Consider the following 26,741-nt stretch of genomic DNA (forward strand, 5'->3'; position numbering starts at 1 on the left):
ATATGATATAATGACTAGGGATTTTATCCTACAGGAGTTGGCAGAGTATCCAAAACAGATTCTCTGTTTTTCCTCGAGAGATGGGGGTGAGCTCATCTGATGAAAGAAAATAGGACAGTGGTGAAGGGTAACTGTATGGATGGCGGTGTACCACAGTTAGAACATCTACTGATGAAAATGGAAATCTGAGCTCAACAGGACATTTAAAAGAAATATCAATTGGTATTAACAAACCAGCTAAAATGGGAAAATACAACATGTAGAAACCCAATCAGCACAATTAATTTATTTTCTACAGTAGTATCCAACAGCTCAAGAGCGAGACAGTAGAGAAAATTCTCAGGCTGACTCAAAATGGAGATATTTCACAGTGAATTGTGGCAGTAGGACAAATGGGCTGATAAAACCAAATCAAACCCGTTGCCATCTAGTCAATTCTGACTCATAGTGGCCCTACAGGACAGAGTAGAACTGCCCCATACGGTTTCCAAGGAGTAACTGGTGGATTTGAACTGCTGACCTTTTGGTTAGCAGCCTGAACTCTTAACCACTGTACCACCAGGGCTCCAATGGGTTGATAAAAACCAAAAACCAAATCTGCTGCTGTCGAGTCGATTCTGACTTATAGCAACCTTATAGGACAGAGTAGAACTGCCCCATAGAGTTTCCACAGGGCACCTGGTAGATTTGAACTGCTGATCTTTTGAGAGAAGCTATGGAGCTCTTTCATAAAATCTTACACTTAGCCATTAACTGCTGCCTAAAAAAACAGCTGCCGCGATATGTACATGCTTGGGCTCAAAATAGAAAAACTGGTAAACTGAAAAGGAAGCGTCCAAAAAACTGAAGCCCTAGAACTGTGGAAGGAACAGAGTGAACAAACTGGAGGGAGAGAAACTTATGGTCAGAACAGTGAAATGTTGAAGTTTAAGATTTTTAAAGATGGAGCTATTTTGGATAACAAAAATGCCCAAGATGTGGTCATGGGTATGGTTTTCTACAGAGGAATTAAAAAAAAAAAAAAAAATTTTTTTTTTTTAATGTAGCGATGAAAAATCCTGCAGAGTTAAGGTCAAAGAACATTAAACTGAAGGAGTTGAACGATTTAGCCACTTGACGCTGAAGTAACCTAGGAGGATAGCGAGACCTTAGAGGAAGACTATGAGCCACACACTACAGCTCTCAAGGACTGCGGGACATGTCCACAAGGTAGATAACAGTAAAACAAAGAGGTGGCAGGAGGTAGAGATGAATTATTGATGAGGTGTTGGCATTTAAACCTTTTACCTTTGCATGTGGTTCCATTCCCAGTATAGCCCGGCTTGCAGACACAGTTGTGTCCTCCAACAGTGTTGAAGCATAAAGCATTTTCATCACAGTTGTGCTGATTTGTGATGCATTCATCATGTTCTGAAATTATGAACACATTTTTTTTTTTTACTTAAATACAGTTTTTCAAAAAAACATATTTTTAACTGCACCCACCTCTTGGTTATTGCATGTTATTTCTTTCAAACACAGACATACACAAATTATAAATTATAGAAGAGTCCAGATTTTGAAGTAATCTACTCCTCTTGAAGTACATACATAATTTACACATTCACAAGCCTTGAATGCAAAAGGATTTTGACAAAAGGCCCACCAAAGTAGGAAGGGCTAGAAGGACAGACGGGGCAAAGATGGGTGTCTACGGAGCGGAGACAGTAGGTGAGAAAACTTTTGCTACTGTGGTTAACTCTCAGAGGTAGATTCTAGAGCCTGCTGTATTAGGTCTCCGCAGGTAGTATCGGGGGAGCTATCCTTGGGATATAAATCTGCTGACTCTTTCCTGTAGCATGCTAAGGGTGACAGGGAAGGATCTGACACTGCATTGCTCCTTGAGTCCTGACCTGCAAGATAATGGAGTTGAAGCCCTGGAAGTTAGGTGCTGGACAATAACACCCACATCTACTCTTGCAGGCATACGTACGTGAACTGTTGGGGGAATATCTGACCTCCTTAGTAATTTCCCTCCCCTTGCAAGGAAAGTACTACACTTCTATTAAATAAGCAAACTTACTCTTATAATATGTGCAAGTATAAGCTTTAAAATACAATTTTGATATACAATCAATATGATACCTCCTCTAACTGCTTATCACTTGACACTTTTGAAAGCACTGAGTCATCTGATCCTCCCAGCACCCCTGTGAGAGAGGCAGAACTACTATCATATCACTATTTTAAAGATGAGTCGAATGGGGCTCAGATGCTTAGGTAGCCTTCCTAAATTCTTCTGAAATTCTATTGGATAACATCAGAATTCTATCTCAGCGTTCAGCAAAAATGTAAATGTAAGAAGTAAATAAAAAAAAAATACAGTGAATATAAAAAGGAAAACAGATCTAACCTCAAAATCAAGATGAGTAGGAAATGAAATACAAGTGAGGAAATGCATACAAATTAGCTGCCATCTAAAATCCCTACCGTGCATGACACTACTTACTACTTAGTCTCTTATGTAAATATTGTTTAGGTCTAAAATTGAATATATTTTTAAAACATTTATGCTGGAAAAGCCATTAATTTACTATGCTGTAAATCATCAATGCTAAAAGAAATATTTGCTTTTAATTTTAGAACTCTTTGTATTCTGGACATTATAATGGTAATGTGTCTGCAACTTTGAAAAAATTTCCTGTGGCATACACAATTGAGATTAGGTTAAAATCATTCAGCTTAACTACTAAATCGGAACGCTCTCTGTTTTATTTTTTAAAAATAAAGATTAACTTTCCACTATGGCATTATTTTGTTTCCAGTGCTTTTGAAGCACCACACTACGATAGTTTTAATTATAGCCTTGTAATAAAATTCTTAGAGATTATTCCCAATAGTTTATCAGAGGAGAGATTCCAGTCAGTAAGGTTTCAGCACTGCACAAATGGCCATCTTATTGGCTCAATTCCTAGCTGAATTACCCCCAAATGGCACAAAATTCTAGCCCTCTTATCCAGCAGCAGGGTATTTCATAGTTTGTATAAACGCATGCTTAGCACTGGTATTTTAGAAAAATAGCTGGATTATACATGGGTCTCCTAATTAGGGCTACCCTTGAGGACCATCATAAAATTTCAGAAGGACCATAATGGTCCCATTAGTCCCAATGAACCTACCTACCTCTGGGTTCAGCTGCCTGAAGCAAAATAAATCCACACTCTGAAGTTTGCACCTGCTGCCAATTTTCCTCCCAGTGTAATTCAAACTGCTTCAGTTAATCTATAAATCTCTATATGCACAGCCATAGGCCCTTAAACGACAGCTGCTGATTGATTTAATGCTGTTTTCATCCCTGCCTGGGTTGTCTTCTTAATTGGACCGTACTCACTGGGTAGAAGAAGTGCCTAACAAGATTCAGTTTAGCACCCAGTATGATAATGTTCAATAAACGCTAAATAATGACGCAACCTGGGATGTGGTTTCCTATGTTGTCATTTGCTCTCACGGTTACTGAAATGAGTGTGTTCCTAAGTAATTCAAGGGTAAAGGCTGTTTTCAGGTTTTTAAATACATTCGTACCTTAACACTTACTGTTGCCTGTGCCTAAAGCGCCCTCTCATTGGTCCTCCTGGAAAGTCATCATTTTTAAAGATTACAATAAAATGTTATGTTTTGTGTTAAATTGCCTTACTTCCTCTCTCTTGAGGTGTAGTGGTTAAGTATTATGGTTGCTAACCAAAAGGTCAGCAGTTTGAATCCTCCAGGCGCTCCCTGGAAACCCTATGAGGCAGTTCTACTCTGTCCTGTAGGGTCGATATGAGTCAGAATCTACTCGATGGCAACGGGTTTCTTTTTTTTTTTTTTTTTTTTTGTCTGTTTTCCCTGGCAATGTACAGATGGCTCTGTTGTTATTTTTATCATAACTATCTCTTTTTCCTTGTTCCTCTATCCTCAAGCACCACCCTGGGATTGTTAATAGTTGCATTGTTCTTGGTATTTCATTTCAGCATTCAAGGAATGTTTCTTGGATTAATGACTGAATAAATGAAGAAAGCTAGGAACTATCTTTATCTGCCATTATTATTCAAGCCAATTCTAATTTATTAGATTGTAGACTAGATGACAGAGACCTACTGAAAATCTGAGCTGTTTTTCACACTGACTTTATTGTGGTGGTGTTTTATTTGATTTGGGATATTTCAAGTATTAATTACACTACCAGGACATATTTTTACAAACAGACAATATTAGTTCCTTAACACTAATATTTGTGAGTTTTTTTCAGACTACTTACAGTAAAGTTGGCCATAGATATACTCATAATTATTAACCAAAGTACACAGTGATCTTAGATAAAGCCTTTTAAAATGTCTATAATCTCATGTAAGAAATAATTGTAATTTGACAGTCCTTCCCAAACAGAATGTGAATGGAAAAACGAGCAAATATTCTGTAAGGTTATCTCGATAAATAATTATTGGTGCTCTGTATCCAGTTTTGATCAAATGGCAACTTCTTGCCCTTTCTCTGACTCACACATCCCTGAGGACTCCACCACCAACCCACCGGTCAGCCTCTCCTAGGCCATCTTTAATAATTCCTCTAACACTTTCCAGATATAGTAAGTAAGATTAAATAAGGAGGGAGATTCTAAGACAAAATTCAAATCAATATTATATTTCAATGTTTCTGAAGAGCGCGTCAGTATATAATAGTGAATGAATTTCAAGTTTTATTCATGTCTACTGAAAAGCCGACATTTCAGATCTGATGTCCCTAATATTCAATCCATAAGACACAATGCTATTTTCACATCCTCAGTAAAAATTTCATTGTTCATGTGATATGATAGTCCAAGTAACAGCTAGGATTGAAATCAAAAGTACCTCTCTCTAACTATTCTTCATTAAAAATATTAGCACATTTATTTTAATTAAAGTTTAATTGTTCTTTGTATCTATGAGAAAAATTTAAATGAAATTAAAAAAAAACATATAGAAAGAAAACACCACCACTCAACAAAACTAACTAAAAATAATATGGATGTCAATCATTGTAGTACATTATCTTTAGAATCCATGATCTTATAATAATAACTGGCAAAAATCTGTCCTTGGTGCCATAATTTCTTTGCTCTACATCTCTACATACTACTTAACTGACTTCTTACCAGTGACAAGGCTCATTGCAATAAAATTCCTCTACAGAAAAAAATATATATATACACATATATATATATACACACACACACACACCTGGATTTGTCTAAAAGCAGGTTTATATGTAACAATGGTGGTGCAGTGGTTAAAGTGCTCAGCTACAAACTAAAAGGTCGACAGTTCAAACCCACTGTCAGACATGGTAGTCTGCTTCCATAAATATTTACAGCCTTGGGAACCCTGTGGGGCAGTTTTGCTTTGTCCTGTAGGTCTCTATGAGTTGAAATTGATTCAAGGGCAGTGGGTTTGGTTTGGTTTCATTGATTAACTGTAACCTGGGTGATTTAATGTATTTAAAATATTTTAAGACTGTAAACCCAACACTGTCATCAGTAATATCATATATTTGCACTTGAATTGAGCTTTAAATTTGGTATTCATATTGAGTTGTTTCCAGACAAAAGGGCCACTCTAAAATTCACATCATTTTTATCACTATGATTCAACACAGACATGCAATACATATAGCACATGTTCAGTATGATATAAAATGAAAATACTGTAGAAAATAGGAGTGAAAAGTAATCACTTAAATATATCTACATTCCAACTAAATTAAATACATTTTTCTTCAATGTCTATTGTGTACTAGGATGTTCTTGAGATACAAATATTATAAACAGGGATAGTTCTCAACAAGCTTATGGTTTAGTTGTGGAGATAAGACAAAACCACAAATGCCTTTAATACATGGCTTCATTACGAGAAATAATGAGATAAGGAAGTAACCTCTATTTATACAGGGCTGCAAGACATCAAAGGAAAAAAGCCATTTCTGGTTAGGTCAGGTAAAAGTCCAAGAATGACTTCATGGAGAACAGGGCATTTTACACGGATTTTTTTTTTTTACATGTGTGTATATGTGTGTGGGGGGTGTAGATTCAGAGTTGAAACACCATCATGTAATCTGTTTTGTTTTTGAAATCTTGAAAGAATGAACCTAAATGATTTTTAATAATCATAGCTACAGCTCAGTTCTTTGTAACATATATGATCTCATTTAATTCTCATATTAGGAAATTTATTGCTATTTTATTAAAAATTAAACTTGGTTTGGAAAGGATAAGTAGCTTGGTCACCAAGGTAGTAAGTAGTAGAGTTGCAAAGTCAGATCTGTTTGACTCCAAAAACTAGGTTATTAATTACTACGCAGTAGAGCGTCCTGACATATTTGTATTTTCTCCAATCTATTTTTTTCATCCTAGTGTTCTTCTTTGTAATTTTCCAGAGATCTTCACAGTTTATTTTTATTGAATGTGGTTTCTTCTATCACTTCACAATCAGGAAGTTATCATTACTAACTCTGTTCAATAGAAGCCTTATTAGAATTATAGACGGCCTTAGGGCAAAGGACTGAGTTGCTTTCTATTCATACTAAAATCCATGTTTTCACAAGGTCGAGAAAAGCTTTTAAAAGAAGAGGAAGATATCAATAGGGTCAAGTATGAATCCCTGCAAAACAAGCTAACCAGCTCACAGAGGTTAAACTTCAGCGATAATTTTCCCAACTTAAAAACCTGTTGCAGCTCAATATTAAGCCAGGTTGGCAAGTGGACACCTCCACTGCCTGATAACCCTCTCCTCTGGCACCAGCGGCCAGGCTCTGGCCATGCTGTTCATGGTTTGTGGATAACTCTGCTTCACACCCCTAGCAATATCCTAGACTTTCTGGTTGACATATACATGAGGCTTCCCCTGCTCCCCTGCAGCTCTCCTCCCCACCTTGCAGCCCATTAAGCCTCAGTTTCTAACTATGGCTTATCCCAACCATGTCTCAGCTCTAAGCAGTTTGGATTTGGTGCTGGAATCTTGCGCATGTGCAAACCAGGATCTTGGCATATGCCCGGGACCTGAGGAACCCTGGCCCTGAACTTGACCCCAGGCTTGAACATCACTGAAGAGGAAGATATTTTCCAGCACACCATGGTGCCTGAGCCCATTTGCAAAGCAAAAAGTCCTTTCCTTTGCAGCGTGACTCAGCACCCGGATCTCCTAATTTGGCCACGGGAGGGCTCAGGGTTTTGGATTTTGGGAGCCAATCCCTGTCCCCTGAGGACTTGAGGACATAAAAGCTCCCTGCTCCCCTGGGGCAGGGAGCCTGTGGTCTTTCCGCTGCTAGGTCCCATATTGCTCCTTGTTTGCACAAACAATAAACTTTCCACTTTCCATTTCCCTTGCAACTTGTGGTGTGGCCTTCGTCTTACTTTGATCAGCTAATAGGACAGGACAAGAACCACGTTCAGTTACAAACATACACAGCATATGCATACATATATGTACGTGCATATGCAGAATATTCTACTCATCTAGTATTAGAACATACTATACCTTCATATTTGGCCTACTGCCCTCACAGAACCTTTCTTCTTCTATGATGGAGTTCTCCACCCACGAGAAATATACTGACAATGTTGTATCTTTGATACTCCTCTCCAAATGTAGAAGCGCGAGAAAACAGTAGCTATAGTAACATACAGGTAAAAGTTCCACAAAGAGAAAGCTGCTTCCCTTCCCCTGACCCAGTGTTTTCTGAAATAGAGCTTCCACAATGACTAAATTCTCTCTTAGAATGTGGCAGAATATGGCCCTAAACACAGTGGCAACCGATTATTATCCTATTATCTGATTCTTGGGAACCTCAGCACAAGGTTCCTCAGGTTTGTTGTTGGCAGCTGTCATTAAGCTGTCCCCCACCTCATGGCCATGCCTTGAACAATGGAACAAAATATTGCCCAGTCCTGTACCTTCTTGCTGATCACTTGTAGATAGGACCACTGTGATCCATAGGGCTTTCATTGGCTGGTTTTTGGAAGTATATCACCAGGCCTTTCTTTCTAGTCCATCTTAGTCTGGAAGCTCCTCTGAAACCTGTCCAGCATAACAGCAACATGAAAGCCTCCACTGACAGAAGAGTAGTGGCAGCATATGAGGTACATCGGCCAGGAATCAAACCCAGGTCTCCCACATGGAAGGTGAGAATTCTACTACTGAACCACCACTACTCCCTCCCTCAGGTTTAATTAGGGATGAATAGTCTTGGAGCAAGGAGCCCATGGGAGAAATGTAAATTAACTCTTAAGAAGCTTATAAAACATGAAACTACATGTTTAGATTGATAGTTTATCTAAAAAATGTACAGCTGCTTAGTCATTTTTCCTCTTATATTTATATAGACCAAAATTGCTTGCTTTAAGCTCTCAATGGGTTTTGCAGAGGCTTGTTGATAAATTTCACTCATATGTGTCCCCACTAAAGTAAATATGTAGTCACCTGTAGCGACCAATAAAGAGCATCAAAACAGTACAACCCTATAAAAAATATGGCAACAATCTGTGAACCCTTAGATAAAACTTATTCTCTCTATTCTATCAAACTAAACAACTCTTATGAACTTGTCGACAGCTCCCTATCACACTGCTATGTATTGAATTGCATCCCCCAAAATATGTATTGGAATCCTAACATTTATGCCCGTGGATGTAATGCCATTTGGGAATAAGGTATTCTTTGCTATGTTAATGAGGCCATATCAGTGTAGGACGTGTTTTAAACCTAATGACTTCTGAGATATACAAAGAGCAGTTTAGACACAGAGAGAAGCAAGCAAGCACCAACAAGGGGAAGACAGATGCAACGTGGAGATCTCCAAGGCACCAAGGAACACCAGTGCTAGAGAAGCTTATACAAGGATTTTTGCCCAGAGCAGACAGCCTTACCCAAGAGCCAGTGTCCTACATTCAGACTTCAAGCATTCTAAACTGTGAGAAAATAAATTTCATTAAAGCTATCCACCTGTGATATTTCTGTTATAGCAGCACTAAGAAACTAAGATAAACACTCATAATTATTCTAGTGCAGATCTTTTCAAAATGAGGACAAACTGGGTTCAAAGGCTGTTCTGTATTATCAGCCTAACAAATTCTAGATGGTTTGGGGATCTGTAAGGAAGAATTGGAAATCTTTCCTTCTCGCTTCCTCCTTTCTTCCCTTCTGGTATATGATGGCATTGTGATCATTGCCACCAGCAGTACAAATCTTTGCAATCAAAACATTACGTATCTAATGATTACTGATTTTTAGAGAACATTATTACAACTCATTAAATGATTTTAAATGACCTTGATCAACTTTTCTCTACTAGGACTATCAGTAAATATGAATGGTAAAAATACGAAAATTATGTAGATATCTTAATGGGCAATAACAGGGAGACAAAGTATGTACCATATTTTTACATAAATAATACATGCCTTCTATGTTTGCCAGCCATGCTCTCCCCCAGTGAGGTAGTGAGGTATTTTTGTAAGTGTGCTATACTATCTTTTTTTTTTTTTTTTTTACAGCAACATGTAAAAAAAACTGGCATAGCAGTGCTTTTGAAAACACCTCATGGGAGGACGGTGCAGTTGGCAAACAAAAGTAGAAGGCACATGTTATTTGCATAAAAATACGGTAGTCTGATTTCAAGATAGGCTTGCTTTTAGATGCTATTTTATCCTTGACCTTGAGAAAGTTAGCCAATCATCCTAAGTTTAAAATGAAAAATTAATACCTATATCAGAGAGTTGCTGTGAAGAATAAACTTAAATGATGAAAGTAAAGTCCCTGGCAAATAACAGATATTCAGTACATATTTTAGTTACCTTCTCATCTTATTTTCTATTTCAGTAGGAAAGTTTCTTTGCCTTTATTAGCTAGGTAATATTCTCCATTTTCTACTTCATTGCAATTCTGTGGAGAAAACCTAAATGACCCAGACAGTTTGTTTTCTTCACAATCTTTTCTGACATTAGACACATTTTAGACATTTTTCTGTTTTCCAAAATGCTGATACAACTACATTCTACAGTTTCATCCACGAAAAAAGGCCTGCCATCATACTGACCAAAAGCTATTTTGTTTCTCATGATTACTTATTTACTCACTTCATATTACAGAAAAAAATCTATTTACAAGGATGTCACTTTAACAGGAATCTACATTCAATGCCATTAAAGTGACTGCAAAAATCATACTTTATACTTGCTAAGGGTCCACATCAGCAGCAAACTCACTAAAACTCATTTTTACCAACCAAGCATTTTTTGTTCACTATTCAAGTTTCCTGTTTACTGACCACACCAATTCAATACTGACTTCTTGTATTCTTCAGTGTGTTTGGCAACTCTGAGTTTGTTCAGATTTCCTTTCTCTGACATGCTTGGTTTATTTTCTTCTAGTCTTTTCACTGGTATGTTCAGCCTCCTCTCCCAATCCTTATTTGATCAAAAATCTTAACAACTGAAGCACAGTACCTTCATTCTCACAGTAATTTCACAAGGTACTCTAAAATTATGATTTTATGGAAAACTTCTGTTTCGTGTTTTGTAAAATAAGCTTTGTCTAAATAATTCTAGGGCAAGCTATCATCCAGATGATTGACATTTGTTCTCTCAAGACATGTTTATGAAGCTTTTGCTAAATGTTCTAGTGCTCTGAAGGACACAGAGATGCATGAATTGAGATTCTTGACCACAAAGCACTATGTAAGACTTAGTGATATGAATAGATATACCAGTATATAATTTGTAAATTGTTAAGTGCTATGAGAGAAAATAACAATAATGGCAATAGCTAATTTTTGAGTGCTTTTATGACATGCTGTAAAGCACTGTGCTAAATGTTTCATTTGCATTATCACCTTCAGTCTTCACAATGACCTTCTCTCATATAGGTACTATTATTATCCCCAATTTTACAAATGGGAATACAGAGCTTTCATAGACGAAGTACATGTCTGGTTATATAGCTAGAACATGACAAGGCCAGGATTTGTCTTCAGTGCTTTAAAAAACTACAACGTATAAACAAAGATTTCATTAGGATTAAAGAGGAAGAGATGAGGATGGACCAGGGAGTCTGGAAAAGCATCATGTGAGAAAAAGGCCAGGCAGGCAGACCTCACAAGATAGGAGGAGTTTTAACAGGAAAAAAGTAGAGTGCTTTCAACGTGGAGTGAAAATACACACAAGAGATAAAAAGCATGGGGGTGGTAGGGCCATGAAGTACTTGAGTTGGCACATGATGATGACTGAAAGAGAATAGTAAAGAACAAATGTTGGTAGGGTCAGGAATAAAGCATGATTTTATCTAGTAGGCAACAGTAGCTACTTCTTGATGTGTAAGAAAAGATAGCATGATAAGATAAGAGTTGATTTCTGAAAAAGTAATCTGACAGCCTACTGTCAATTTGTTGTACAGTGGTGGCTTGGGTGTTGCTGTGATGCTGGAAGCTATGCCACTGGAATTTCAAATGCCAGAAGGGTCATCCATGGTGGACAAGTTTAAGCAAAGCTTTCCGACTAAGACAGGCTGGGAAGAATGACCTGGAGATCTACTTCTGAAAATAAAGGCTAGTGAAAACCTTATGCATAGCAGCAGAACACTGTCTGATATAGTGCTGAAAGATGAGCCCCACAGGTTGGAAGGTACTCAAAATACAACTGAGGAAGAGCTGCCTCTTCAAAGCAGAGTCGACCTTTATGACGCGGATGGCGTCGAGCTTTAGGGACTTTCATTTACTGAGGTAGCATGACTCATAATGAGAAGAAACAGCTGTAAACATCCATTAATAATTAGAATGTAGAATGTAAAAAGTATGAATCTAGGAAAACTGAAGTCGGCAAAAATGAAATGGAATGCATAAAGACCTATATCTTTGGCATTAGTAAGCTGAAATGAATTGATATTGGCCATTTTGAATCAGACAGTCATATGGCCTACTATGCCAGAAATGACAACTTGAAGAGGAATGATGTTGCATTCATTATAAAAAAGAACATTTCAAGACTTATCCTGAAGTACCATGCTGTCAGTGATAGGATAGTATTCATACACCCACAAGGACGACCAGTTAATGAGACTATTATTCAAATTTACAAACCAACAACTCATGTCAAAGATGAAGAAACTGAAGATTTTTTCCACCTTCTGCAGTCTGAAATTGATAAAACATGCAATTAAGATGCATTGATAACTACTGGTGATTAGAATGCAAAAATCAGACACAAAGAAGGATCAGTGGTTGGAAAATATGGCCTGGGTGATAGAAACGACACTGGAGATCACATGTCAGAATTTTGCAAGACCAATGACTTATTCATTCCAAATACAATATTTCAACAACATAAACAGAGACTATACATGAGGACCTTGCCAGATGAAATACACAGGAATCAAACTGACGACATCTGTGGAAACAGACCACAGAGAAGCTCAATATCATTGGTCAGAGTAAGGCCAAGGGCTGACTGCAGAAAAGACCATCAATTGTTCATATGCAAGTTCAAGTTGAAGCTAAAGAAAATTAAAACAAGTCCATGAGAGCCAAAGTACAACCTTGAGTACATACAACTTGAATTTAAAGAACATCTCAAGAATAGGCTTGATGCATTGAACACTTATGACCAAAGACCAGATGAACTGTGGGATGACATCAAGAACATCATACATGAAGAAAGCAAAGGGTCATTAAAAAGACTAAAATGGATGTCAGAAGAGATTCTAAACTTGCTCTTGAACATAGAGTAGCTAAAGCGAACAGAAGAAACAATGAAGTAAAAGAGCTGAACAGGAGACTTCGAAGGGCAGCACAAAAAGACGAAGTGCTATAACGAAATGTGCAAAGACCTGGAGTTGGAGGAAAAAAAGCAAGAACATGCTCACCATTTCTCAAGCTTAAAGAACTGAAGGAAAAACTCAAGCCTCGAGCTGTAACATTAAAGGATTCTATGGGCAAAATACTGAACGATGCAGGAAGTTATCAAAAGAAATACTGGTCAACTTTCAATCATCTCAGGAAGCAGCATATGATCAAGAACCAATGGACTGAAGGAAGAAGTCCAAGCTGCATGGAAGGCATTGGCAAAAAACAAGGCTCCGGGAATTGACAGAACACTGACTGAGATATTTTAACAAACAGATGCAATGCTGGAAACACACAGTCTATGCCAAGAAATCTCTAAGACAGTTACCTGCCCAGCTGACTAGAAGAGATCCATGTTTGTGCCCATTCCAAAGAAAGATGATCCAATGGAATGTGGAAATTATTGAAAAATATCATTAATATCATACACAAATAAAATTTTGCTGAAGATAATTCAAAACTGGTTGCAGCAGTGTATCAACTGGGAACTTCCAGAAATTCAAGCCAGATCCAGAAGAGGACATTAAGAATACCATTGCTGATGTCAGATAAATTGTGACTGAAAGCAGAGAATACCAGAAAGATGTTTATCTGTGTATTACTGCCTATGCAAAGGCACTCGGCTGTGTGGACCATAGCAAATTATGGATAACATTGCAAAGAATGGGAATTCTAGAACACTTAATTGTGCTCACATAGAACCTGCACCAAAAGGGAGTTGTTCAAACAGAACAAGGAGATACCACATGTTTTAAAATTAGGAAAGGTGTGCATCTGGGTTGTATCCTTTCACCATACTTATTCACTCTGTATGCTGAGCAAATAATCAGAGAAGCTGGACTATATGAGGAAGAACACAGCATCAGGATTAGAGGAAAATTCAACAACAACCTGCATTAATGCAGATGGCACAAACTTGCTTACTGAAAATGAAGAGGACTTGAAGCACTTACTGATGAAGTGATGAAGATCAAAGACTACAGCCTTCAATATGGATTACGCCTCAACATAAAGAAAACAAAAATCCTTATAACTGCATCAATTAGCAACATCATAACGGAGAAAATATTGAAGTTGTTAAGGATTTCATTTTACTTGGACCCATAATCAATGCCATAGCTACAGAGTCAAGAAATCAAACTACCATTGCACTGAGCAGATCTGCTGCAAAAGACCTCTTTAAAGTGCTAACAAGCAAAGACGTCATTTTGACGACTAAGGTGCGCTGGACTCAAGCCATGGTATTTTCAATTGTCTCATATGCATGCAAAAGATGGACAATGAGTAAGGAAGACCAAAGGAGAACAGATGCTTCTGAATTATGGTATTGGTGAAAAATACTGAATATATCTTGGATTGCCAGGAGAACAAACAATATCTGCCTTGGAAGAAGTGCAGCCAGAATGCTCCTCAGAGGGGAGGATGGTAAGACTTCGTCTTTTGTCCTTTGGACTTGTTACCAGGAGGGATCACTCTCTGGAGAAGGATATCATGCTTGGTAAAGTATAGGGTCAGTGAAAAAGAGGAAGACCATCAATAAGAAGGATCAATACAGTGGCTGCAACAACGTGCTTGAACATAGCAATGATACCGAGGGTGGCACCCAACTGCAGTGTTTTGTTCTGCTGTACAGAGGGTTGTTATGAATTGGAACCAACTAAACAGCACCTAACAACAACAACAATCTGTCAGCAATGTCTAGACGAGGAGAGACTAACTTTCCTTGAAAAAGTGGACTTCCTGTATTAGCAAGCTAACATTTCTCTATTTTTAATCTCTCTTTCTCTCTTCCTTTTATTTTTCTCCTTTTGAGTCATAGTCACATTATTACTGAAAGTTTTGAGAGGAGTCAGCTGTGCACGAGTCAGAGAAAGAGAAGGAGATGGAGACGAAGCTGAAGATGAAGAAAGATGAGGAGGCAGCTAACAGACAGGAACTGAGTGCTTACCACCTGCCAAGCACTGCACTGAGTAATGTTTATGAGCAGCATAAGGAAGTACTATAGGACCTAAGGGGAATCATTGGGAAACTGAATTTTACAAATCATAAGACCGAAATCCCTTTAAGGCAGGCATTATGTCCTGTTCATTTTTATATATACCAGTCCCTATGCCTTTGTGGAATTACATCACAAAATGGACGAGATGTGGAAAGATGGGCAGATATAGACACAGAACTGATAGGCCCCAAAGTGAATGAATATTCGGTCCAAGGGGAAGAAAGGCATTAAAGATGACTCAAGTTCTGAATCTGGGTGATTAGAAGGATGGTGGTGAAATGAATAGAAATAAGAGGGCTTCTTACTTGTAGAGATTTTATTTCTTGATCTTGTTATTCTAGTTTTTTTCATTTGCTTGTTTTAATTTTATGGAAAAGGAGAAAATAGAATTAAGTTAAAACATAAAAGCAAAGAACAATACTAAGAAACTGAATTTACTCTATTGATGATGATAATGATAATAAGCTGAGTAAACACCGTCCACCTAAAATCTGTCTCTTAGACAACCACTGAGGTGATACATCTCTGGGTTTCACTATCATTTACCACAATATCCAACACCGTGGCTGGCACTAAATTGGTCTGCAATGAATATTTCTTTAAGAGTGAATCAATCGTTATAAAACTTGTCTCTATCTAACATGAAAAACAACATTCAGAGACCTACTAATGCAAACTAGTCAAGGTAGGTATTCTGTAGTGATGGTCCTGACCGTCCCCTGCTTTCTCTTTCATTCCCTTCACTGGCGGTGCCAAACACTCAGCTCTATCCACAAGCACGTGCCCCATGCCCATCCCCTCCTTACACATAGCCTCGCCACCCACTTCACAGGAAAAAACCAAGGTCATCAGAAAGAAAATCCTCAGATTTACCATTCACAAATAAATTTGCAGCTAAATCTATCCTGAAACCTCTCTTCCTCCTAAAGAATCTACGCATCTCCATAGACCTCTCCTTCCCTCCCTTCCAGTGACCACATTCAGGGACTGATTCTATTTCCTTAGCAATGCTCATTTCCATCCATCCATCTCCATCCCTACTGCTCCACTACTCCCCACATCTGGGCACTACACATCTTGTGTTTGGATTACTGCAATAGCCTCATGATGATAACGCTGCCTCCTGTTTTTTCCATCTCTAAACTGTTATCAGAATGACTTTTCAAAATAAAATCTGATCTGTCTCTCCCATTCTCTTGAAATTTTTTAAATGACACACCATTGTTTTTCCTAGCCATCAAGATCCTTTGCTTTAGGGAAACTACCATTTACAATTTCCCCAATGCATCATTTTATTAATAATACAATTTATCGAGAATCTACTAAAGGCCAAGGACCATACCAGCCAATTCCTGAATAATTTAATATATGCTTTTATTTTGTCACACATGCTGTTTTCTGCTCAGAAAGCCCTTCCCCACTTTCTTTACCTAATTCTTTTACTCATCTCCCACTCAGGTCAAACAATGCCTTCTCCTTCAGAAAACCTTCCTTTAAACCCTCTCCGTCTGGTAATTCGGATGAGCCCCATAGAACCTTGTGCATGATCCCACCATAACATTTGAAAACCAGAATGTGTAGTGGTTAAGACCAAGGACTTTGGAGTCAAACTGTTTCAGTTCAAATCCTGTGCCTCTTAATATCTGTGAGACCTTGGGCAAGTTACTTAATCTCCGTGAACCACTGTTTCTTCCTCTTACAAAATGGGCCTAATAATAACAATGCAGTAAGATTTCCAACAGGATCTGGGGCAGTACCCGATATGTAATAAAAATATGATTAGTCATACCAAATGGGATAAACAGATGATAAACAGCCTCACATCAGATCAGATTTTGCTACCAAATAAATTTTTAGGATAACCATTTGATTTCCAGAACTTTCTAGATTTGAGGAATTTCAGAATTGTAGATAAGGGATTGTGGATATGTACATTCCTCATAGAGGTGTGAGAATTAAACGAGGCAATGTATAGAAAGTACTTAGACCAGTACTGGCCCAGGTGGTGCTTCAGTGTATCAGACTAGCCCTTATCACACTGTCCAAGAATTATTAATTCTCTCATTTGTCTCCACCATTAATCAGCATACTGCTTCAGACAGGGAATTTTTATTATGAGCTTTGAATCCTCACTTCCTCCCATAACACCTGGCATATTTTAGGCACTTGGTGAATGTAGATGAATGAATGACAGGCTCCAATATGTACAAAATCAATATCCTCTAGTTTTTCAGAGTATATTACATTTGGAGTTCATTACACTCATTCAAAATCCATATAACAAGCCTGGGATTTAATATTTAGAAAAATACTTATGCATTGCTTAAAGGACCATGATGATTCAGCTCATCAAGGCAAAAGTTTAAGCTCGTGTCTTCTAAGTTTCCTTGTCAGTGCTGCCCCTAAAAGTTGGCAAGAATCATATCTTTTTGTGTATTGACATTTATTTGAAAGGAAAGGCTTTCACTAAGCTAGGGAAAATCTCTGCTGGAAAAAAAAAAAAAAATCATCCCCATGTCTCCCCATATGCTCTATTCTTTTATTGAAAACTCTAAGGCCTGCCTCGCTTTAATACCTACAGAACACATAATAAGATTAGAGAGCATATTCAGCAAACTACACCAGAAAAAAAATAGTATCTCAAAACGAAATGCAATATAAAATAGGAATCTTTGAAATATAAAGTTATCTCAGGAAAACAACACAGTCCTCCTACCTAAACAGCCTTTCCAATGCATTTTAAGGAGATCTTAGAAGATTTCCACATTTGAATCAGACACTGCATTCTGACCTTTCGCTTTCCAACTTACGAAAACTAGAACGAATCCTCAGATTTTATAGGACTATGGGGCAAGAGAGAATCATCAACCTTAATTGAGGCTTAATTTTTAAAAACTGAGATTAATTACAAAATCATATTCCTTAGAGAATGTTATTTGGGTTTCTACTACAGCAAAATGTAAAATATAAGACTATTTTCTGTCCTAAATGATTATTACTCTTCAATATCTTGATAAAATCTACAGATGGACGTATATCTTTGAGTACTTTTATATTACGCTTTTGTGTGTGCTGCATGCTTCAGAGCATTAACTATCTCTGACTTTTTAGAGCTAACATCACTTAAGTATGGTTAAGTTGCTTCCTTAAATATTTCTATTTGCAGTGATGTGTTTATTGACATTACAAATCTGTGAAAAGGTCTACTATGCTTAATTAACGAAAAGTGGTTGTTACAGGAGGAATAAGGCGGAATCCCTGTACTGCAGACATTTATAGATGTTATTGCTTAATACAATAATACATATATATCTTTTTATGTGTGTGCATGTGTGTGTTTATGTATATACATAGATACAAATATATGTATGTATATACATGTGTATGCATGAATATATATATCTTATAGATAGACAGATATATAGACAGACGAATGGTTGTTAATTAGCAAGTTGTTGGCTAATTTATACCTGTGTTTTGTTCAGTTCTTGAGTGGTAGAAACCAATTTAGGAATACATTAAAATCATTTTTTTGTGATTTAGAAAGCCATCTTTTTAAAAATCCATAAAGAGTTTCCTTTTCTGATAATATGGTCAGAGTGCCTTTTCTTTTTACATTATTTTCTTTCCTTAAGAATTCGAATTGGCTTTTATTCTAAACATCATTCAGAATCACTCACTTATACTTGAGAGTTTCCTTCCAAAGCAGTAACTCTCTTCTCACTGCTTCTCAGAGGTGAGCTTCTCTCCCAGGAATCACCAAAAGTTTTCCAAGGAGTTTGATGAAGACTTTAATTTGCCAACTCATCAGTCACTTTTCCTGAATGGCAACTACCCCACCTCGTCAGGATGACAACTCTTCCTTTCTCCTTAAATTAAGCCCCTGGGCTCCCGAATCTGACCAGATTTTTGTTTGGATAAGAATAGAAGTTTGATCTCAAGACAAGATGTGTGATATGAATAACAAAACAACATAAGGAGATGGATTTTGATCCTAGCTTTCTTTACTTTCTCTTGTCTTCATTTTACTGCTTGACTTCTTATGTCTCTGCTTCCTGCCCTAGCTCTCAGTTACAAGCTTTACTTACTCCCCATGCCAGTTTACTCATTTACTCACATTTTCTTTTATTCTTCGATAATATCAATTAAATTTTTTTTAATTGTAACTTGTGATATATTTTCATCACAATCAGCGAGATCCTGCTCTAAGGAAAATACCTCTCTTTGCATTCACCACTCTTATTCTACCCTCCTTAAAAAAAAAAAAAAAGTTTTTTTTTTTTTTTTTTTTTAATTACACCCAGCACATTCTTCATTACCCCATCAACCTTCTTTCTTCTTCCTCCTTTCTCCTCTGGGTCCCAGATCTAGAACAACTGGCAAGTAGGCATAAAGGACCTCTTCTTCTGTGTTATTTAAACATGTTCCACATACCTTCCCACAGATGATAAACTCACTCAGAATGTTCCTTTAAGATAAAAAAGGTGGGGCAAAAGGAGACAAGTAGGTAGGCAAGATGGAAAAGTTTTGTAGCTACCAATAAAGAGCTGGGTCAAGTAGCCTCTTGGGCCTCTACAGAAGATTGACCAAGCTCACTGACACACTAATGTTCCTGCTTCTCTGTCATCTAAACATCCAAACTGGCCTCTACATTCTCCACGCTCCATCCCCAAAACAAAATGATGAACTAAATCAAAACGATTTTTTCTGAAATTGAGATGTGATCATTCTCAAAAGTTCTGGAGCTAGGAGAAACAGAATCATGGGATCATGACTTGAAACTTCTGATAAAAACTAAAAGAAAAAACCTGTTGTGCTCAAATCAATTTTGACTCACAGAAAATCCATGTGGGTCACAGTAGAAATGCACTTCATTAAAGAAGACAGAACTCATTCAGCTACATTTCTGAACAACTGAGTGTTAGAGAAAGTACAATACTGATGTTAATAACAGATTAGTTTTGGGATCGGGAAGGTAGAAATGCAAAGACTGATTTTTCCTCCCTTTTAAGTTCCCATTTCCTTTGCCCACTACCTCAGCACTTCCATGGCTCAGCGTCTTTGCCTAAGTGAACATGTTCCATTAGTTGGTGGTGATTCTCTCAGCCACAGCATTGAACACCTGGACAGCAGTTGTTTATTTACTTAGCAATCTTCCATTCAGATTGTGAACTCTCTGATGGCAAATATATGCTTTGTTTTCATACCACAATTAACATAACGAAGAGTGGTTAAAGGGGAGGCTCCCCCTCGCCCCTCAGTCAAGTTGATTCCAACTCATAGCGACCCTATAGGACAGAGTAGAACTGCTCCAGGGTTTCCAAGGAGCGGCTGATGGATTTGAACTGCCAACCTTTTGATTAGCAACTAAGCTTTTAACCACTGTTCTTCATAATGGGTATCAGGCAACTCCCAACTACCCCTAAACATCTGTGTATGTTTGATATGTAAATACAACTTCAAGAGGAGACTTCTAAGGTCCTACTTGAAGCATGTATAGCCTCCGAATTTTCAGTAGGTACCCTTGCTAGGTCCTGAGTGTTTAGTAGAGTGCCTGATTGGTACTTAGTTCTCCATCTATGTTTGTTGATTGAATTTTTGCATGCATGGGGGAAAAAAAAAAGAACCAGTTTTGCATGATACACCAACAGAAGAAAAATTCCATCTAGGATGTTTTAAGAAATTCCTGGCCTGAAGCTGAATACTTGCAACAGTCTTTTCTTCAGGCCTACTTAGATCTATGCTCCTGAATTCTCTCTCGGTTGTCCCTATTCAACCGTTCAAGAGAAAAATCTCTAGAGAAGTATTCATTACTCTGTGTTTAATCAAATATAACAACACATTATTGTATCTCAAAGTCTTTTCTGAGTTGAGCTGAAAACCACAAGTTTGTCAGCACAAAAAGTTAACATTTTTTTCTTCCTTTGTGATTACTCCTGGCAATGCAGTATTATCTAAGGTCAAAAGAAAATCAAAGATAATTTAAATAAATCAAAAGATATAGGGACTTCAATTATAATCGTTAGTCTGTTCTAGCATCTTTACAAAAATTTTTCCCCATAAATATTCCCCCTGAATTTACTTTTTCCCATAAAATAATTTTTTAAAGTGGCCATATATATATACCAATAGATTTGAATGTTTCTGCTAAAATGCGAATATAGCCACCTGTAGCCTTCTTATTTCATACAGTAGGCAGAATGATCCTTTCAAAAACATAAAATAGATCATGACATTCCTCTGCTCTCAACCCTTCTCTGGCTTCTCTTCACACTTTGAATAAAATTAAAGTTCATGTCATGGCCACAAAGTGCCCTCCAGTAAGGGAATCTTCTACCTCTCTCCTCCTTCCAGTGATACCTGCCACCTTGTGTTCTCGAGTAGACAAAGCACCTCGCTGTCCCTTCTTGAGATGCTACTGACCCACATGTTTTCATGGCTGACTCTCTCACTTATTGTAGGACTCTGCTCAAAGGGCACCTCCTCAGACAGGCTCTGGGTGACACCTCTTCCTCACCCTCATTTCTTCATTTACAGTACTTATTATGTACTTATGGTCTTTTTTTTTTTTTTTTTTTATGGTCTGTCTTCCTCATTAGAGTAAGAACTCCATAAGGGCAGAGACCATAAGTTGTTCCCTGTTGTATCTACGGTGCCTAAAAAAGGATTTATTCACGGTAGAAACATAGAGAATTTTAAAAGGGGAACTGGACCTGAAATACACATCCTTCGCCAAGTTCCTTATTGGCTACACGAAGAAAGGGAAGCTCATGCAGATTAAACCACATATTCAAGGTCACGGTAAGCAATGGAACTGGATTTCAGTTATCTATACCTGTAGCCAAACACCTTTTGACTAAAAGAAACATGCATGAAGGAGAAGGAACACCCATGCTAAAATATAGCCTATACAGATTTTCACCCTTTTTTTTTTTTTCTAAAGTCTCTCTACATAAGCTGTAATAGTTTTTAATCATGGTTTATTTTTGTTTTCCTTCCATTCACCAGCAGTGAGCCCTAGTGTGATCTTGCAAATCCCAGAACATGAAAGCTAACAGGATGTGACAGCTGGTATGTCCCATGCTCGTCACATTCAGTGGTCTGTAACAGGGTAAATGACACAATTACCTGCTGTAATTATTGCTGCTGACAATACAGTCCCCCTGGTGAATGCTTTATGAAATTCAGAACTGCTTTTCTTGTCAATCCAATCAAAATCTCTGCCTATGTATTTCAGACAATTTTTTGCTAAATAAGTGTTTAAAAATTAGGCCCCAAATCCAAACGGACATTTATTACTTAGTGTAATTCAAGTATTATGTATGAATTCTGCTTTAATCTATTTTGGGGTGGGGAGGCAGGGAAACACAAATCTTTCTAACAATTTTTGCTTTAAATCAAAAGTCTGTTCTCATTGGTTATAAATGCATAGAATACTTTAGAGAAAAGCAAATGCACCAAATAGTAAAGACCAACTGAATAAATACAGCATCTGCCAGAAGCCCTGGTCTAGAGTGGTCTGCTGTACACCAAACTTGTTATGGATTTCATTTCAACTATAAAGACACTTGAGAATACACACAGACACAAACAATTGTAATAGTTGACTGCTCTCAGTTTGGCTGCCAGCCAAAATCTTTCTTAAATTACAGGTAGGCTGTCAAAATATAAAATAAAAAATGCACAGGGACATACATACCTACAGCTATAACTTGTTTCCTTTTTCTTTAAAAAAAAAATACAATTTACCAAATTCCCCTTCTAAAACAGAGATTAGCAGATTGAATTGTTTACCCAAAGTATTAAAAAGTAAAAAAAAAAAAAAAAATATGAGGAAGGAATATAAGCTCTTTTTGCAAGTGCATTCAAGGGCTTTTTCCCCTGTATGATAACACCAATATACTATCAGGACTGCATTAACAACTAGATGATTTTGATTTTGCATATAAGTGGTTACTGCTTTAATGATGTAATATATTCCTGGAAACTGTACCAGAAGGCCGATTATCACTAAATGGAACTAATCATGTCCTTATTGGGTTCACATGTTTTAACACGGTTTGGCCTCATCAGCAGAAACCAATGAATAAACGGGTGAGGAGTAAAAAAGTAAAGGGCACGAGCTTGATAATCAGTGCTGAAAGTGCACAGCAGCGAAACGCAACATGAAAAAAGAGGGCTGATGTGTAACTCGACAACACTGACTTGAAACAAACAGAGGTTCTCATTCCTTAGTGACACAAAAGAATTGAATCCATCTTCAATTGCTTTTAACATTCTTTGTAACAAAATTAAAGCAAATAAGTGTTATAAAAACATCAAGATGGAAGTCCTATATAAATATCAAAAAGTATGAGTAAAGATAAGGGTATAATTGGTCACATGTAACTTAAGGTAAAGTTTTAAATTACAACAACATGCAATGTTAGTTAATTACCCAATGGCAATCTGTTCCCAGAAGGAGACCAAAAAACTAAATCCAAATCCATTGCCATTGAGTTGATTCCGACTCACAGTGACCCTAAAGTACAGAGCAGAACTGTCCCTAGGGTTTTCAAAGGCTCTAATCTTTACGTAAGCAGACTGCTACCATCTCTCTCGTAGAACAGCTAAGTTAGAAATGCCAACCTTTCAGTTAGCAGCCAAGCACTTTAACCACTGCCCATCACCAGGACTCCATAAAGATTACAGCTTAGGAAACCCTGTGGGAGTAGTTCTACCCTGTCAAATAGGACCATATGCACTGGAATCAATGCAACAGCACAGAATAACAACAACAATTTTAGTATTGCTTTTGGAAAGTGAAAGCAATGGTAAATCCTTTCTGAGTTTCTTAGACTTTGCAGTTACCCAGTGGTTGCTAAAGAACTGCGGGATATACACCCATATACGGCAGAGGCTGGTAAACCACTTTGCTACAAGCCAAGCCAAAAAAAGGTCTCATGCAAGCTGAGATCAACATGATTAAATCTGTTCATCTAGTCTCCAACCCTAGTGGATTCTGCAGAACTTCCCCAGCTTTGGGACCTGCCCTCTGTTGCTGGTCACCATCTCATTCTGGGATCTTTGGACATGCTGTTTTCTCTTTCTGCAATGTTCTTCTTCAGCTTCTTCATACCTTAGGACCCCAGTGGGGCCTTATCTGACCACATAATCTACGTAGGTTCCCAATGTTCATCTCTTCAGCGGGGCTCTATAGCTCATTCATAGCACCTAGTTCGCATTTGATATTATTCATCCACTTGCTTGTTTACTAGTCTTCTATCTTCCTAGGTTGTAAAATCAACAAAAGCAGGAATTGTGTACCTAGCACTGTGCCCAGAGCGGGCTCTCGATGAACATGTATTGGATAAATGTATCCCTCAGATGAAAGGGCTTCCCCCCACCCCCCATGTATGCCTTTTATCTACACATCATAACTCTAAATTTGAATTCTATAGATCTGGATACTAGTAAATATGCAGTTGAGTGATAAGACTAACAGCTTCTCTATTCAATGTAGAATAAATGTAATACCAGGCTTTTATTTAAAGGCAGTTACATTTCAAGAGACATGATATTATATATAATATTGTTAAATTTGGGTAAAATGGGGACCAATAATTTTCTTATGAGTGAGAACTATTTCTATACACTAATTTTCTTACAAGTGAGAACTATTTCTACACAAATGGCCTAAATAGTTACTTTCAACCTGAAGCATGAAAGGGTATAATTTCAGTTCTAAAATATTCGGAGAATCTACTATGAAGGCAAAAATAGCAGGTTAACAGAGTTCAATGTTATTTTCAAAAAAAAAATCATTCAAAAATAATCTCAGGAGAGTTGAAAAAATAAAAGTCTATCGAAAACATTTTTCGATTATCTAATCAATAGAATTATCTAAATCAAGATCGATTTTTAGGCCTAGTCTACATCAGGTTAAAGAAATATTGCATTTCGGAGTAGGATGCAAGGTTGTGTTTTCCCTGCAGTAATGAATCAGAGGCCAGAGCATCACAAAAATGTCAGAGGCAAGCTTGTTTGGAAATGTACAGGATGCTACCTTTACAGGCACATATATTAACACATGGTTTTCATAGACAGACTCCACATTTCAGAGATGGGCTGCTTACATACAATGAGATAACATATTGGTATCTCTTTCTGGTATTTCTGGGTTAAAAGGTTATTTTCCTCATTCATTTCTATGAATATCATGGTAATTGACTCAAAATGCAGACTAAAAATATTAGCAAATCATCTGCCCTGATATATTACCACCAACCACCAGAGCTGGCTTGCATTGTGCTATATATATTTGCCAACACTTTCATAAATTGTCAACTACACTGCAGCTGTTATTTCCTAACCTAGAACTATAAGTACCTGAACGGTTTTAGAACATCATTTTTGCTCTAGAAATTTCTTTTTTAAGCTGCCTTTTTCCTTCTGAAAAAAACTGCATAGATAGCATTGACTTAGCCAAAAAGAATACCGTTTAAAGGAACAGACTTGTTGGTTACATGTTCTAATAAACAGTAAAGCACTGTTACTTTGTCCTCTGTTACTGTCCCATTAATCACACTGAGGTATTTCATTATCCATATAGAGTCAATACTTAAGTGCATATTTTGCATATTTAATATTCAGCCACTTTGGGGATATATAATTTATATTTGTATAGTCAAGTAAGAGTAATATGAGCAGGGAAATGCCTCATCATTTGGCTGGCATTATATTCAGACCACTATTTAGCCACTATTTACTGAGCACTTTCAATGTGCCAAATACTATAACATGTGATTTACTTTGTTCTTTGATTCAGTTTTCACAACAACCCTATAAGATAGGTATTGTTATCCCCGTTTCATAGATGAGGCAAATGAGGGGTGAAGAAACTCATTCTAGATCATATAATTTTAAGTGGAGGGGCTAGCATTCAAAGTCAGGTCTGTGGAATTCAAAGTCTGAACTCTTAAGTATTAAAATAAGTTAGGAAGATCTAATTGATTCAAAAGTCTTCATTTGAAATCTTATATTTTAGGAAAAGTAAATATGTTACCCTTTAACAGTGCTACCGACCAACAGCAGCCACATGACCACACTGTGGATTTGGTTATCACCAGGCACTAGTCCATATTCAAAATCTCAGACTTGATGCTTCACCCTGGGAATCATCCTTTAAGAAGTCAAGGACCATATTTATGTTATGAGGTCCCCACTACAAGAAGGATGAAGATTAACAAAAACACATCAACAAAACTGTCATAACGATAAAGAGACTACCTCAGAATAATAACTAAGGAAAGAGTTAATAAAATAAAAAAAAAGATACCCCAGAGATTTAGTAACTCTACTAAATATTGTTTTGAGTGCTGTTACATGGAATGAAGATGAGGCTGAGTTTCCTATGCTTCTGAGGGCACACGAGAACAGGGGAGTCACTAACCCAAGAACCAGTACTTCTGCCTTGAGAGCCTCATTTGTATGGGCCTCTGACTTAAATCCCCTTCCCTCAGCTAATTCACCCAAATTCTATTCTTTATGGAAGACAGAATTCACATGCCATCTCTTTTCAAGAAAATGTTTTTGACTGAGACAATCCCCATCGAATCCTCACCCTCAGAACTCTTGGGCATTATTATATAAAACTTCTCTTAGCTGCTATGATTTGTTATAAAAACTCTCCAACATGGCTAAGTCCTTTGAGAATATGGTCTGTTTATCTTTTTTTTTTTTTTTATATTATATGCAGGTGAGGTATGAAAACAATGTTGTACTACATGTTTGACTTTCTTGAGAATTAAACCAGTGAAATAAAAAACATGATGAAAGAGAAGAGGTATCTACACACGTTATTTTTGTAGAGTTAATT

At 37.3% G+C, this 26,741-nt stretch overlaps 1 protein-coding gene across 4 annotated transcripts in view; it reads right to left on the bottom strand.

Moving 5' to 3' along the window:
• The window catches only part of NELL2 (neural EGFL like 2), a 485,920-nt gene that overhangs the window by 128,345 nt on the left and 330,834 nt on the right, over positions 1–26,741 (bottom strand). For all 4 annotated transcript variants that reach the window (XM_049882891.1, XM_049882892.1, XM_049882890.1 and 1 more), the window contains exon 15: positions 1,288–1,410. In XM_049882891.1, coding sequence (XP_049738848.1) covers positions 1,288–1,410 — 123 coding nt within the window. The remainder of the gene's footprint in view (positions 1–1,287; positions 1,411–26,741) is intronic.

The sequence above is a fragment of the Elephas maximus genome, chromosome 4 (genome assembly GCF_024166365.1).
Source record: "Elephas maximus indicus isolate mEleMax1 chromosome 4, mEleMax1 primary haplotype, whole genome shotgun sequence".
NCBI lineage: Eukaryota > Metazoa > Chordata > Mammalia > Proboscidea > Elephantidae > Elephas > Elephas maximus.